Source organism: Cervus elaphus, chromosome 29, assembly GCF_910594005.1.
Source record: "Cervus elaphus chromosome 29, mCerEla1.1, whole genome shotgun sequence".
Lineage (NCBI taxonomy): Eukaryota > Metazoa > Chordata > Mammalia > Artiodactyla > Cervidae > Cervus > Cervus elaphus.
In genome coordinates, this window is record NC_057843.1 from 27,908,415 (window position 1) to 27,925,011 (window position 16,597).

The following is a 16,597-nucleotide window of genomic DNA, read 5'->3' on the forward strand; positions in this document are numbered from 1 at the left end:
GAGGAAAAGCAGTCACATCATTTCTGTTTTGCACAACCTGCTTAAAGTTTGCAACTAAATGCTTGTCTTCAGTTGAGCTGACAAGAGAGAAGAGGGGGCTCAGTGAACCATGGCAGGGCTGCCATGAAATGACAGGAATCATTGGCATACATTTCAAATAGCTCTCTCAATCCTATTAAAGTATTGCAGTCCTGCTTTAAAATAGACAAGTATGAAACAACTTTGATAGATAGAGACTAAAATGGCTTATTGATTTTTTTAAGTCTGAAGGAAATTACCTAAAATGTGTCATTCTTTAACATTTAAAAATATGTTACATAAAAATGAGCAACTGTGATAATAAATAAAACTTAGAGGGGGAAAAAAAGTTGGTTATTTCATTATTCGAGGAGACATAGATACCCGAACACATCAAGATATCACACAATTTTTAAAAACCCACGGCCACTTGAGCTGAAACAAAATTCAACTGGTAAGGAAATCCCCCATCAACACAATTTTAATTGTACTGTTAACTCTTCCTGCATGCTTTTTATTTCATAAAGTCATAATCCAATCTGAGCTGGTCGCTTGGCAGTAGCAGACATCGTCACTGGAGACGAGTGGGATGATGCCAGGGGCGCAGGATTTATAAGTGTTTCCTTTAAGAAAGTGTAAGTTGTGTCAAGTTCAGCTTTCAACGGCAAAAAATCCCCAACATCAACTGTGTCGGCGGGAAGAGCAGCTCTTGACGGAATGGAGAGATTTGAATGGTCTCGTGACCCTGTCTATGATACAAAAAGAAGAGAACAATGAACACAGAATTGAAAACTCAAACGGAGTCTAAACCCATAAACAGAGAAGTGGACTAAGAATCATAATACGAAATGGGGTGGAAACAGCAATTTAAATAATCTATATGACAATACATAAATATTAAATTATTTTTCAAGTTGTGATTGAACCTCATTTGTTCTACATCATAAACTTGCCAGGACATCAGGAATTGGGCTAAACCACTAAAACTTTGTATAAAACTTTTATCAAGTTATTGAATCAAACAGTCAGTACAAGCAGGCATTTTTGCCTCTTATTCCATCCATTGGCAAATTACAGAAACCAATTCTAATGATAATGTTTATTTCATTATGCTGTATGTGTGTGTGTGTGTGTGCTCAGTCGTTCAGTCGTGTCTGACTCTCTGCGACCCTCTGGACGGTAGCCCACCAGGCTCCTTTGTCCATGGGATTTTCCAGGCAGGAATACTAGAGTGGGTTGCCATTTCTTCCTCCAGGGGATCTTCCTGATCCAGGAATCGAACCTGCTTCTCCTGCATTGTCAGGCAGATTTTTTACCACTAAGTCACCTGGGAAGCCCTCTATATGCTATATAATTGGGAGATTAGACTGCTTAGAAAATGAACTATGAATATTTATGTTTTTAAGTTATCAGCCTGACTTATTTACTTGAACAATACAGCACAAAGAAAAACAAGTCAATCCTTGCACCCTATGGAAAATAGCATACCAGCATATAAAATGCCAATGAAATGAACTATTTGTCTTTACCTTTAATAATACTGCCACCACCCTGTTTTAATGATGACTGTTCTGTCATAAGCATTTGGAAATCATATATCAAGATATGGGAATGCAACATGAAAACAGTTTGTCACATATTTTAAAACATTACTGCTACCCAGACACTGTTGGAAATCAAACTTAAGAAACCCACACACTCATGAAATACTTAAAAACATAATTAATGTTTTGGTGAAGCCATACATTTAAGTCTTAAGTAACAGCAGTAAACAGTAGTTAACCCTTAACATAAATGAAGTCTTACCAGTAAAGCAGATAGGTGTTACTTTATGGCATTTATAGATAGGAGAAAAATAGTAATCAATTGTATGTCAGAATTTTCCAGATTCCCAGTAAATAAATGTTGCTGAGATATTAAGTCTAGTCCTAAGTGTCTCCATTAAAAGATACATTTATATTGCAGAGGTTTTAATAACAAGACATCTTTTTGGTAGATTCTCTTAAGGTTTTGACAACAAAATAGCATGAACGCTAAGGATCTGCTTTATTATGTCATGTTATACAAAACCGTTTCTACATGTGAAACTGTGAAGGAAGCAATCTCTGGCTTCAGAAACATATTAGAAATTCAACTGTTGTATGCGTTACCATTTTTGTGGATTTTTTTTAAAACTACAACTGGAGAAAAATCAATGGCTGCATCTAACACCTAGTTCAGCAATTTTCTTTGATCTCCGTTCTTTTGATTTCTTGATTCTCCACTGCAAGCCTACAGCTGACGGAAATCATCTCTTTTTCTGCTGGAAGTTAAAAAGAAAAAAAAAAACACCTAAAATGGCCACTCAAATGGCTTTATGAAGGAGAGGATTTAGCTTATCCTTGTTGAAAGAAAAGAACTCCCAAGGTCATATGTTGACCCTGCTTAGAAGCGCTGATGAGATTTCACTTGCACAACCTTAATGGGTGACCAGATCAGTTCAGAACCAGAACAGAGGCATTACATCAGAGGCTGGAGGTATAGATTCCTGCACTTTTCCTGCTGCTAGAACCATCTTTGGTGATTTTTTTTTAGCCCTGTGCCTGAACTGGCAGCATTATTACTTGATTGATTTTGCTGCTGTAAAGACTACAATGCCATCTGCTAACTGATTCTGCCAGACCTGGAGGTAAGAGGGACAATGGAAGAGCAGGAGATGGTGGGGCTGATTCTCGTCATAATAAAACTCAGAGCAATCGTACTATTTATTACGATAAAAGAGTATTGGTAGGCAAGCCTTCACAAGTTTGTTGTTACATCTTTATACTTCAAGTTCTGGTTTAAGAAAACTGTATATGTGCAGAATCAGACCAAGGAAGCTCAGCTACTCTCTGAGAAAATCTCGTCCTTGATGCTTTAGACTAGAGAAAGATAACTGTGCCAAACTGACCAACCACTCCTGTTAGATATATCTTACTCAAATCCATATTCTGTACTTGAAATTTCCTTTTCTGTTCTTATGAGTCCATCGACCTAACACATTACACATGAGGAAGGTTATCCTTTAGGAAAGGTCTTTAACTGCTTACTTCCCTTTAATACATTCAGTGGATCTTAAACTCTACAAAGGGGCGCCTCTTCTACTTTTTCTCATCTTACTTTTTCATATGTCTATTTTCCATCATGTTACCTGAAAGCATTTTTTATTTCTAATATAAATTTTTGGACCAAGTAACCTTGAAATGGGGTATTGAGTATGTCTTTGGTTATTTCAAACCAGGTACACTTTTTGTGTACCTGAGATTCTGATTTGAAACACTAAAGAAATAATACATCCTAAACATGGGAAACAACATTAAAAAGAAGAGATTTCTGTTATCATACAGCAAATTCCCACTGGCTATCCATCTTACATATGGTAATGCTTACATCTCAAGACTACTCTCTCAGTTTGCCTCACCCTCTCCTTCCCCTGCTGTATCCACAAGTCTGTCTCTAGGTCTGCATCTCTATCTGGTGCTCTGTAACACCCGAGATGGGTGGGGCGGGGTGAGAGTTGGAGGAGGTTCAAGAGGGAGGGGACATATATATATTTATGGCTGATTCATGCTGTGGTATGGCAAAAACCAACACAATATTGTAAAGCAATTATCCTCCAATTAAGATTTTTTTAATGGAAAAAAAAGAAGAGATTTCTTTGAAGATTTGCACCCCTCAAAAGACAAACCCTCCATCAAGTAAACACACTTACTTTTGTGTAAATGAAAATAATTGTTTTTTCTGTTACTGAGGTCATTTGCTATACTGCATGCACCACTAGAAAATAATCTTTTCCATGAAATACAATAAAATTTGATTTTAAGTCACTTAATAGCTTAAAAACAAACCAGCAAAAATTCTGGTGAGATCTTGATTTGAAAATATGATGTTAAAATAACAAGTAAATATGTTGTAAATAATATTCAGAAATATATCATAACACTTTTAATATAACACAGAGAGTAAGAGACAGTTAAGTAACTTTTTATCAGAGACCACTAAAAGTTAATATTCACCATCTGATATTATATTTTAAATCTGTGGTCATTTAAGCTACGTTTTAAACTGCTGAGGTGTTCTCATAGTCTCTCATGTAAATCAAAATTTATGCAATTTTTAAAAAAGAAATTAGTTACCTGAAATAAAAGCTAGGTGTCATGTGAATCTTTATGGAGGCACTTTTATTTACTTAATAAGCTGTAAATGATTCTATTTGAGCTGTTATAGTCCATCAGTTAAATATATATTCACAATACAAAATGTGTCTACTAAATTTCTGTATTTTAAAAATCTTATGAAATATAGTAATTAGACATGTCCATTAACCATTTTTTAAAACTTCAATATCTCCATTTTCTAAGGGTGTTTTTTAACAACAAAAATAAATACACCACTAGTGTAATAATAAGATAATGACTAAACTGTCTATATATCAAAGTCACTTTGCAGAACAAGGCTTCTGAAACAATGACTGTCTCTAAGCCATCTGTCTCCTGTGTAGCATTTATGATAAAGTTAAGTCTTCCAGAATCTAGTAGCATAAAAAATGAGGAGTGATGTAATTTAGTAAGCCTGAATAGTATTGCAAGGAGATTATGCCAGGCAAATAGTATGGTGAAAGGAGTACTGGACTAGAGATCAGAAGACTATATTTTTCCCTCCCAGTTCTGTCACAATTCAGCTGTGTCACTTAGGTGAGTGAATCAGTATTCCTAGGTCTCATTTCCTCTGCCTAAAAAATGAAGAGCAGATGATACCACTTTAATGGCACAAAGTGAAGAGGAACTAAAGAGCCTCTTGATGAGAGTGAAAGGGGAGAGGGAAAAAGCTGACTTAAAATGCAACATCCAAAAAACTAAGATCATGGCATCTGGTCCCATCACTTCACAGCAAATAGATGGGGGAAAAGGTGGAAACAGTTGACAGATTTTATTTTCTTAGGCTCCAAAATCATTATGGATGGTGACTGCAGCCATGAAATTAAAAGACACTTGCTCCTTGGAAGAAAAGCTATGACAAACCTAGACAAAGTATTAAAAAAGAGGGACATCACTTTGCTGACAAAAGTCCAGAGTAGTCATGTATGGATGTGAGAATTGGACCATAAAGAAGGCCTAGCATCAAAGAATTGATGCTTTTGAACTGTGGTGCAGGAGAAGACTTTCAAGAGTCCCTTAGACTGCAAGGAGATCAAATCAATCAATCTTAAAGGAAATCAACCCTGAATATTCACTGGAAGGACTGATGCTAAAGCTGAAGCTCCAATACTTTGGCCACCTGGTGCGAAGAGCTGACTCACTGGAAGAAACCCAAATGCTGGGAAAGACTGAGGACAGGAGGAGAAGGGGGCAAGAGAGGACGAGATGGCTGGATGGCATCACTCACTCAATGGACATGAGTCTGAGCCAGCTCCAGAAGACACTGAAGGACAGGGAAGCCATGAGTGCTGCAATTCATGGGGTTGCAAAGAGTTGGCTATGACTTAGTAACTGAACAACAGGACTCTTTCTAGCTCTGAAGTTCTACATGTCCACCATGATTTCAACTCATGATGATGTATGGCATAAGGTTAACACCTAACTTTTGTGAATACCATTAACCCAGAAATCAGAGTTCCTAAACATAATTCTTCAGATTTTGAGAGGATATAGATGAGCCACTCTTAAGGGGAAGGAATACATACTGCAGATGATTCTTTAAAAAAGCCAAATAGATAATAAAATTAGCCATAGTTTAGATGATGTGGCTACATTCAATTAAATTCTGTGATACATTTTTTATTACTTCGACCTCCATGATGATGTTTTAAGCTCTGTAAATTATTGACTGATTTTAAGTAGAGTACGCAGCTCTACATAAACTGATGAAGGAATCAAAGTACCCACAAGAGGGCCTTATGAAGAGGCTCCCTTGCCATTTCTACTTTAGCTCCTAATACATTCTTATCACTAGAGTCTTGGTAATCAGAACACAGAATTTTCTTCCTTCTGAATGCTTCAAGTTAGTTAACCAAATTTTACCTATTTTCCACTTTTGCCATTAGGCCTCATAGGATACTACAGTTTATACAGTCAGACAGAGTTAACAATAATTACGTGTATAGTTTTCTCTTGTGGAATGCTTAGTTATGCACCTCAGATATCTGTCTGTCTATTCATTCAACCACACACACATATACACATACCTGATAAATATAGCTACACACATATACTTGCTATATGCATATATGTATATGCATATATATGTATATGCATATATATATACACACTTATATGTATATGCATATATATATATACACACACACACACACCCCTGCTAGCATATCATTGGAGAAGGCAATGGCAACCCACACCAGTACTCTTGCCTGGAAAATCCCATGGACAGAGGAGCCTGGTAGGCTGCAGTCCATGGGGTCGCTAAGAGTCAGACATGACTGAGCGACTTCACTTTCACTTTTCACTTTCAAGCATTGGAGAAGGAAATGGCAACCCACTCCAGTGTTCTTGCCTGGAGAATCCCAGAGATGTGGGAGCCTGGTGGGCTGCCGTCTATGGGGTCACACAGAGTCGAACATGACTGAAGCGACTTAGCAGTAGCAGCAGCACATCATTAAATATTTATTCCTTGAAGTCATCAATTATAATTTTGAGTTACCAATACCAAACCTGTAGAAATATTTTACACATTCCTCCCTCCATAAGTCATTAAAACCTTAGTACAGACCAGTTTCGTCACTAACAATATAGGATAGGTGGGGATATGTGAGTCAGCAGGGCCCTGTAAAAGAGTCTCCAGAGAGAGGGAACACAATCTGAGAAGTTTAGACACCTAGAGATTAAAAAGGAAGGGCAATCATAAAGGGAGAAACAAATCAGAAAAGAGAGGCAGAAGATACTAATAACCCACTCGATTCACATCACAACAATTTACTCCTCAAGCAGACATTTCACATTCGTTCGAAAGCCAGAGTTCTTAAGTCAGTCTGGTTCAGTTTCAGCCTCAACAACTTGGTTAATGTGGTAGATTAAGTGGATTATGCCTCCCTTATAAGTATGCTCTTTGCCATGTGACCCTGCAGTTGTTTGCAGCCTGGTTCACAAGCACATTCGTGCCCTACCCAGCCTCGTCTAGCATTTCCTCACTTGTACTCTATAATCTGCTTACGTGGACTTGCAGATTATTACATAGGCTTGGGGCTTCCCTGATAGTTCAATTGATAAGGAATCCGCCTGCATTGCAGGAGACCCCAGTTCGATTCCTGGGTCAGGAAGATCTGCTGGAGAAGGGATAGGCTACCCACTCCAGTATTCTGGCCTAGAGAATTCCCTGGACTGTATAGTCCATAGGGTCTATAGTTGGACACGAGCAAAGAGTTGGACACGAGTGAGCGACTTTCACTTCACTTCACTTCACTTTACATGGACTTGTGAGTCAGGAAATAAGATGTTCCATAGCTCACACCTGCCTCTGGTCTGTTCACTGTCTAGTATACACCTCTATCCTTTGTGGGATGAATGTGCCTTCTCTACCTTTCACACTCTGCCAGGTTCCCCTCCTTGTAAGCCCTTTTCAGATCACTGCCACACACATCCCCAACTGCAGTGAGCTGCTACATTCAATCACATGTTGGCATTCCTTTGTGAACATTTATTCTTTTATTTTCACTTACTTGTATTCATTCATCTCCCCAGAAAACTATGAGCACCTAGGGTAATGGAATCATGATTTTGTACTCCTAGCACTTAGAAGAGTATCTGGAAATAACATTTCCAACTGATGAATGAATAAACAAATCACTCATGCTATTATTTCATGATTTTGGTTTTATATTTTATATTTGGTTATTACACATATATACAGATTATGTCACAATGAAAAGAAGCACAGTGCACTGGAAAGAATTCAGGCTTTGAAGCTGAAGAGGCCTTGGGTTCCAAACTTGAGTCTGCCATGTACTCACTATGTGATCTAAGACATGCTTCTTAACCTGTGTGAGCCTGCATCTTATCCATTATATACGAAGAATAATCCTTCATGGAGCTGTTACAAGGATTAAATGAAATAATATACCAAAAAATGAATAACATACAGTAGCTCCCCTTCGCCTCTTCCTACTCTTCTCAAGTGATAATAAATTCCAAATTTTGAACTAACATGTATGAACATAAATGTCAGGCACTGTGCTAAGTTTAGCTTTAGAGGCATTATCTCAATTCTCATAGCCACTCAATGGGAAGGTACTACTATTCCTCATTTTATAGTCAAAGAACCAGGGATCACAAGAGTGGCAAGCACCGCTCCACACTGCACAGCTTGTTAAGTGGTGCAAAGGGATCCGACTCTTGATCCATGATTCTTCTCCCCTCGTGCCTGGCCACCACCTTATCACATCACCCAAAGAAGACACAGCCTCAGGCTTATTCATATCCAGAGCTATTTCATAAAGACAGTAAGGCCTCAACAAATCTCTGTGAAACTGGAAAAGAAAAGCACATAGACTGTACTAGACATTAAAAATAGATGTTTCTCTTTTTGATAATATGGTTTCTTATAGTCCACTTGAATATCCACAGTACTGGAGTGAATGAATAGATTTTATGACATTTACATAAAATAAAATTCTAGCCCTTTCACCAAAGAAGCTTATATGTTGTTACATTCAGAGATAACACTCAGTGCTGAAGTTTTAAATTATACTATAACATTTAAACTTTAATTTTAAATTGCTTTAAAGATGTCTTGTGCCTGACAAGATAACAATTCCCATTTTCTTCTCTTGGATGTTTAGATTTCCTGACATGATTGAGGTTGGAAAAAGAGTCAAAGAATTTTCCCAGATGGCTTTTGTTCTTTCTTTTCCTACGTTCCTTCACACCCCTGTGCTCCCAGTCTGCTTGTTTCCCAGCAATTCTGATATACCTGACAGTAGAGAATACTAGAAATGGCCAGAAAATTCAAAAAAGACCATATCCCCCCTGTATTTTAAGAACGTAAAGTTTTCAAACAGAGAGAAGGTGAAAAGTAAATATATCCATATACTCATGTATATTAAAAAGGGACAAAAATTCTATAAATAAAAACTTACGCTTAATTAATTGAATAAATAAACAATAGAAAAATGCCATTGCAAAACTGAAATGAAAAGCTGATAAAACATATGCAACACACATAATAGCCATAGGGTAGTTTTCTTAAATTACAAAAAACTTAAGAAAATCAAGAAAAAGAGAACCTAATTAGAAAATAGGCTCCGGATAGTGCATTTATTAATACTGGATTCAGCTGTAACAGGAAACTCAAAATGTCAGTGGCTTTAACAAGACAGAAGTTTATTTCTCTCTGAAATAGCTATACGAAGCTACCAGGAATCCAGACTGCTTCTACCTTGGGTTCCACAGTCTCAGTATGTGGCTTCCACCTCCAGGATCCAAAATGGTTGCTCAAGTTCCAGCCATTATGTCTGCATTCTAGCCAGAAGAAAGAAGGACAGTAAAGGAGAAGGTATCACTTACATTTGAAAACAGCTCCTAAAATCAGAGTACTTTTGTTTACACTCCATTGGCTAGAATTTAGTCATGTGGCTAACTTAGTTTCAGGGGAGTCTGAAAAATACAGCTTCCCCCTGCCCCTGAATGGCCTGGGTAATAGAGGTTCAATTACAAAGAAAGAATGAGAAAAGAGGTCAGGAAACCACTGACCGCCTCCACCTCAGATATATATTGGCTGCTTGGTGGAGGACAGAGAAATACAATAACCAACAAACATATAAAAAAGAGGTAAACCTCATTCACGATTAAAGAAATGCAACACAAAACGTGACAATGAAAGCTTACTTTTTGCCTATAAAATAGCCAAAAATTAAGATATCTGATGAAACCCACCGCTAAGAGAGGGAAACAGGCAAGTTCCTACACGTAGGCTGGACTGTACTCTGGTGCAAACTTTTGGGAAGACAAAATTTAAATTGTACCTGTTTTTGATTCAGCAATTCCACTGTTAAGACATTTCTTCTTATGGCTACACCCACAGAAGCTCAACAAGATGAGTATACAGATGTATTCATCAAAGAATTCTTTTAGACAAACACTTTTTAAATGAAACTGAGGTGTTAAGTGAAGTATGATACAATAAATCACATCATACAACAATTTTGAAAACTGATGTAAATATGTAAGTACTGATGTAGAAATACATCCAAATGAAATAAGATTCAAAACAGTGCACGCTCATGTGCACGCACATGCATGCGTGCACGTGTCTGTGTGTGTGTATAAAGAGAAAGAACCCATTTGTATTAAAAAATACATAAATAAGTACAAGGAATTCCCTGGCAGTCCAGTGGTTAGGACTTTGTGCTTCCACTGCAAGGAGCTTGAGTTTAATTCCTGGTTGGGGAACTGAGATCCCACATGCTGCAGAGAGCAGCCAAAAAAATGTATAAACACATACATGTATATATATACCTTTTCTTCTTTCTGGAAAGAGAATCACAGAAACTGCTATTTATAGAAAAAGGGAATAAATTGGAGTATGTATTATAGGAAAAGCTCTGAAAGTTCAAAATTTTCTTTCTGTGTTTTTTTATCTTTAAAACTACTGAATCACAATCAAAGGTTTTAAACTGGCAGTTCACAAAAGTCAAAATACAACTCATTAACAAACAAATGGGAAAAATGGTAACTGCCAATAGTAATAAAAAATATAAGGGAAATGAGATGTTTATTACCAATCAAAATTCAATTTAAAAAACTGTGATAATTGACATTAGTGAAGGCATTAAAAAACAAGCACTCACAAATTGCTAGTGATGTATGAATTGACTGAACCATTTGGACTATAAGTTGGTAACTGTCTTGAAAGAGTTAATGCCATTTGGCCCAACAATTCCATTTATGATTAGTTTCTTAATATTAATAACAGACAAAAATTAGAAATTATCTGATATTCAATAACAGAAGTACATTTAAGTAAGCTTTAGCCACTTGATGGAATATTATATGGCTATAAAACTTATGGTTATATTAAGAAATAGTTGTAGAACACAGACAAATGCTGAGGCTTGACCAAGGGTCAGAAGCCTTTTTCTATTGAGGATCAGATAAATATTTCATGCTTTGCAAGCCATATGTCTCTGTTGCAACTACCAAACTCTGCTGTTGTAGCCCCAAAGCAACTATAGATAATATATGTAAATGAATTAGTGTGGCTATGTTCCAATAAAACTGCATTAATGAACACTGAAATTTGAATTTACCATAATTTTCACATCATGAAATATTATCCTTTTTTAATTCATTTTTTAAACATTTAAAAATGTAAAAACCATTCTTAGTTTACAGGCTATACAAAAACAGATGGCAAGTAGATTTGGTTCACAGGCTGTGCTTTTGCCCACCCTTGAGCAAGACTATATAAATGAAAATGAGATACACAAAATTACATATGATACTTGTTGTGAGGTATTGAGACTGCAGGAATTTTTTCCCTAAGCTTCTGAATTTTCCAATTATCTACAGCACTTTTACAACTAAAACTGCTTTATTGAAAAAGACTAATTCTATACATACTGAAACCCATATTCTAGTATAGTTAGGACTCTGAACTGTGTGGTCAAAATGAAATGTAATTGGTTTGTTAAAGGTCTCAGAGGGGAGGTCGTGAACCAAGTGTTTTCGCAAGTTTTGAAAATCGGATTTTAATTTAGCTGAGAACACTTTCTTCCTTCAACATTTCCAGTTATCTAACTCCTATCCACCATCTGACATTAAGTACACACACACAGACGAGTAACTCGCACCTCTGTACCAGCGCAGCTCCTCACGTGGAGCGGCTCCTTACAACCTGTGTGCCTTCGTTTTACTCCAAAGAGCACTTCCCGCTGCCAAGTTACGACTTCTGTGGTCAAAACGCACACATGTCACACTCTCTCTGGGAACTATTAAGCAAAAGTTTTCTGACCACTTTTTCATTACTGAAGAATTTCCTCTTAAAGTTATAAGTCCTTTTTTATTCAATGTCAAAAATTTAGTAATATCTGGAAGCTATAAACTTAGACCTTTTAGCAGCATGTTTTTCTCTGAGTAGAAATACCGGCCATGCACTTAGGTAAAAAAGAGCAGAAGAAGGAAGAAATATCTAAAATTGAAAGCTGTTTGAAAGAGATGGTTTTCCTTAATCTCACTACCATGGTATCTGTCAGTCACATATTTCAACAAAATCAGCAATAAATTCACACGTTAAAAATCGAAACCCATTTTTCCCTGCCCCACCCTTCCAGGGCTGGTTTAAACCATGCTCCCTTGTTACTCCACTTTATCAAATCTGAAATCCCCAGCCATTCTTCATGAGATGTTGCAAAGTCTTCGTTCCCCTGCTGATCATCGAAGAGATCCATGCTATATTCCCCAGGGCTGCTAAACTAACCCTTTGACCGGTGCCCCAGCTGGGCCTTTCTGGAGGGACTGGTTATCTTGAGTTAAAAGAATGTGGCCTCTCTGCTTCTCAGCGAGAGAGGAACCCTTCAGATGTAAGACAAATCGGTGACCTGGGGTTCACATCTGTGGAATGCCTTCCAAACACAACAAGCGCTGGGGCACACGTTCCAAAGCAAACCACTTAGCTGGCAACGACATTTCCTTTACATGATAGGCAGGAATGCTGCTTCTGATAGAACCAGGCCATTTCCAGCAGTCTCAAACCAAACCCATCTCCAGGGAGAACATCTTATAGAACTGTGAGAGTAATGCAGCAACCACAAAATTCCAAAATAATAGAGCTATGGATTCCATTTCAAGAACCTACTCCCTACATGACCAGTTCCATATGATAGACTTTCCCCAAGATAGCATAAAGCACATCTAAACCCACACTCACTATATTAGGATCCTAAGTTAGCTCCACTCACTACTTCTTTTAATAGATATCTACTATCTATTAAAAGAATAAAATCAAAGAAGTAACATAACTGCCTAAGAAGCGTCAGACACTGTTCACGGTACTGGGATACAGAAGTGAATTACACACCAAAATTCTCTGCCTTTAGAGAGTTCACCTTGTCCTTGACTACCTGTGTTTGGAGACAGTTCTTAAATTATAATTTGTTCAATACTCTATAACCACACAACTGCTGTTTTGTAGTATTACATTTTGATGGACAATGGTACTTAGAGTTTGCTAGACTCATTGTTCCATGGACACAGGCAAGGTCCCAATAATAAGTCACATTTCCCTAGTTCTTTCCTGACCAGATCACACATGACCTCAAACTCCCTGTCAAAAGTTGCTGGGTGTCTGACATCCTTCCATCAGGCCCTGCCTCCAACATATTAGAGAGACTCCTTGTGCCATATGAGCACCATCTTTACACAGACTAGCCCTACACCACTCTTCCCTCTGAAACCTGTGGTAACTCTGATTGGAACCCAGTGTCTCACACTGTCTGTCATAAAACATTTCTTTCAGCTTCCACCTGTAGGCATCTTTTTCTCAGAGACCAGAAGCCAGTCCAGAGGCCCGCACAGAGGAGAAGAAGTATGCTGCTCTCTCCGCTTCTCGTCACCTCCTCTGACCACCTGCCCACAAAACCTCCACTTGTCCTTCAACCATCACCAAGGCTTTCAGTCACATAAACTCCCCAAGAGCCTGCACACCACTTTTTCACAAAGGCCTTGATTTGTTTGAAACTCAGCTCAGGTTAGGGTAGCCACAAGATAACAATTTTGACAAAGGTTTCAAAGCTCTTTTCTAAAATTGTTCATCTGTTATTCAATTGTCTCGTCACTCTCTCCAGTCTACAAACGCACTTTTAATTTTTCTAAGCAAGTCATTCCTTCAGACTTCTCTCTTTTTTCTACTTGACCTCTACTTCATTGTATATTTACTTATTATCTGAGAATATTCAACTTTTCTCTTGAAGACAAGAAAAAAATAGGACAGATGTAACTCATAACAAGTGTTAAGCATAGAGAATGAATCAGCCAGTAGTGTGAGATAAGCAGCAGAATCTATATGATAGGAAAAGGTATTAGTTGGTCCCCTGCAGGACAGGCTACTCCCAGACAGACAAGGAAGAGGGAGAGATGCACCACCTCCAGGGTAAAGTCATCCTCAAATTGCCCCCGACGGCTCAGCCAATAAAGACTCTGTCTGCCAATGCAGGAGAAACAGGAGATGTGGGGTTGATCCCTGGGTTGGGAAGATCCCCTGAAGAAGGAAACGGCAAGCCACTCTAGTATTCTTGCCTGGAGAATGCTATGGACAGAGGAGCCTGGTGGGCTACAGTCCATAGTGTGGCAAAGAGTGAGACACCACTGAAGCACAGAACACAGGCGAACTGCCCCCAGAGCTACAGAGAAAACCCAGAGCGGTCCGGCTGCCTAAGCGTCAAGCTACAGAGACTGGCCAGGAGTATTTCTCAAGACAAGTGTGGATAAGTGGACCCGGGCATCTCCAGTCACCTCATCCAGCTTTCTCAGCGCTCCACCTCGGTCCCATAACCTCACGAGAAGGATGATGCAGCTCAGAGAGAGGCCATTTGAACACCTTACGAGCAAGGAACCAGAGAGTAGGGTCTGTCCCCCTGCTGCCTCCCTACCATCTGCTTCTTGCTGGGTGTTTTAGATTGAGTTGCTAAGCCATGTGATTTGAGGATCCTAATTTCATCTGTGAGACCTGTTCTGTGAGTTCAGGGATAACCTGCCTGCTAGAGTCCTTGGAGGCTACCATTACGTTAAGACAATCTCCCATAGACTCCTTTGCCCCTGAGACTAATCAAAACGCTGATCCTGAAGCAAGCCCTGCCTTCTCCTATCTCAGATTCTCTTCTTCAAGCAGCTTTTTCTATTTAAAAGGAGGCTTTTTCAATTTAAAAGGAGACTTCTTCATCGGGTTCTCACAACTCACCTCAGGTATCACCTTGCCCTCAAACCTTCCCTGAATCCAGCCCCGCTAGAGTTGGGTTACAAGCCCCTTCTTGGCGTTATCCAGACACCCCACACTGCTGCTTTTATAAGGGCACGGCATCACAGTCTGCTGTGTGCTTCAGCCTGTGCTGTTTAATGTAGTAGCCACTGACCATATGTAAGTAATTTAAATTAATTAAAATTGAATCTCATGTAAAATTAAAATTTAGTTCCTCAGTCGCACTAACTGTCCTCCACACATTCAACAGCCATGACTCCACCATCACAGTAAGTCACAACAGTCAGAGCTGGCACGGAGTGTTCCCTCCTTGGAGGCACAGACTATTTTATCTGTGTTTGTTTCAGCATTACCAGTGGCTTGACTTGCCGCTGTTTAGTCACTAAGTCACGTCCAACCCTTTTGCAACCCATGGACTGTAGCCTGCCAGGCTTCTCTGTCCATGGAATTCTCCAGGCAAGAATTCTGGAGCGGGTTGCCATGGCCCTCTCCAGGGGATCTTCCCGACCCAGGGATCGAACCTGCATCTCCCGCATTGCCAGGTGAGTTCTTTACCTGGGAAGCCAGTGGCTTGACCAGTGACCAGTAGATCACAGGCACACCATATATTTGCTTATTTTTGACTGAATACACTGCTTCTAATCCATATTCCAAAGAAAGCCAACATGATTTGATATTAAACTTTTCTCTCTGAAAAATGTTTTTATTTCACAATGTTTCATTTTCATTCTTTAATTCTAACTTTCTCTGATTTTTCCTTACTAAAGTGTTCAAAGTTTCAGAAGGATTCTCACTGTTCCTTTCCGTGTTTATTTTTCTCCACCTGGAGAGTGTCATTAAAGCATTTCACCTTAGGCTGCTCTGAAAGTAAAGAAGCCTGTCTGTGACAAAAAGACAAGAGGACAGTTATCTTGGCAAGTGTCCATCCACAAGACACCCAGGCCGGAATCCTAGTTCTCTTGACCTAGATTTGCTGTATCAGAGAAAGATGCACTGCTTATTCTCCTGCTTAAATTTCCAATTTTTATACTCTCTTGAGAAAAGGATTCTATTATAAGCTAAATTTGGAGGCAATCTAATTGTTTGATGTAAACCTTCAAAGTTTCCTTTGAGTTGAATGTCTATCTGCTTGGGCAGAAAAGGGGAAAAGAGGGAATTTACATTCACTTTGCTAAACATTAGCATCTTTTGTTCAATCATTTGAATGCAGGACAGTTCTGGGAAACAGCTTAGAGAACAAGAGTTGACACATACAGTGGAAAATCTTTTAAGGTGCTTGGATTCAATGAGGGAGAAAGTGAGACGGAACCATATTTCAGCTCCCTAACTGTGCTCCAGTCTGCGGGAACTTTGTGACAGGTCTCTGTCTCTCAGCTACACTTGACTGGCTTTGGCTGACATTCAGCTGTCAGACAGCAACCCTCAACCAGGCCCCTAACATGCTCCACAGCTTCACCCAATTAACTCGCTTTCACTTGACGCAGCAGCAAAAAGCTTCATAATAGGTGGTCAAGGTGCGTGGTGTCTGCCTGCCCTCGACCTGCTCACACACAGCAAGCTGTTTAACTACTTTCTTCTCGCCAACGTGCTCAGAACTAGGATGACTACAATTTAGTCACTCCCTCTATTGAATTGGATGGGA

At 38.9% G+C, this 16,597-nt stretch overlaps 1 protein-coding gene across 6 annotated transcripts in view; it reads right to left on the minus strand.

Annotated features, from left to right (window-relative positions):
- Nucleotides 1-366: 366 nt before the first annotated feature.
- The window catches only part of CCDC171 (coiled-coil domain containing 171), a 332,100-nt gene continuing 315,869 nt past the window's right edge, over nt 367-16,597 (minus strand). For all 6 annotated transcript variants that reach the window (XM_043891112.1, XM_043891113.1, XM_043891115.1 and 3 more), the window contains one exon: nt 367-767. In XM_043891112.1, the coding sequence (XP_043747047.1) occupies nt 546-767 (222 nt within the window). In that variant the 3' untranslated portion in view covers nt 367-545. The remainder of the gene's footprint in view (nt 768-16,597) is intronic.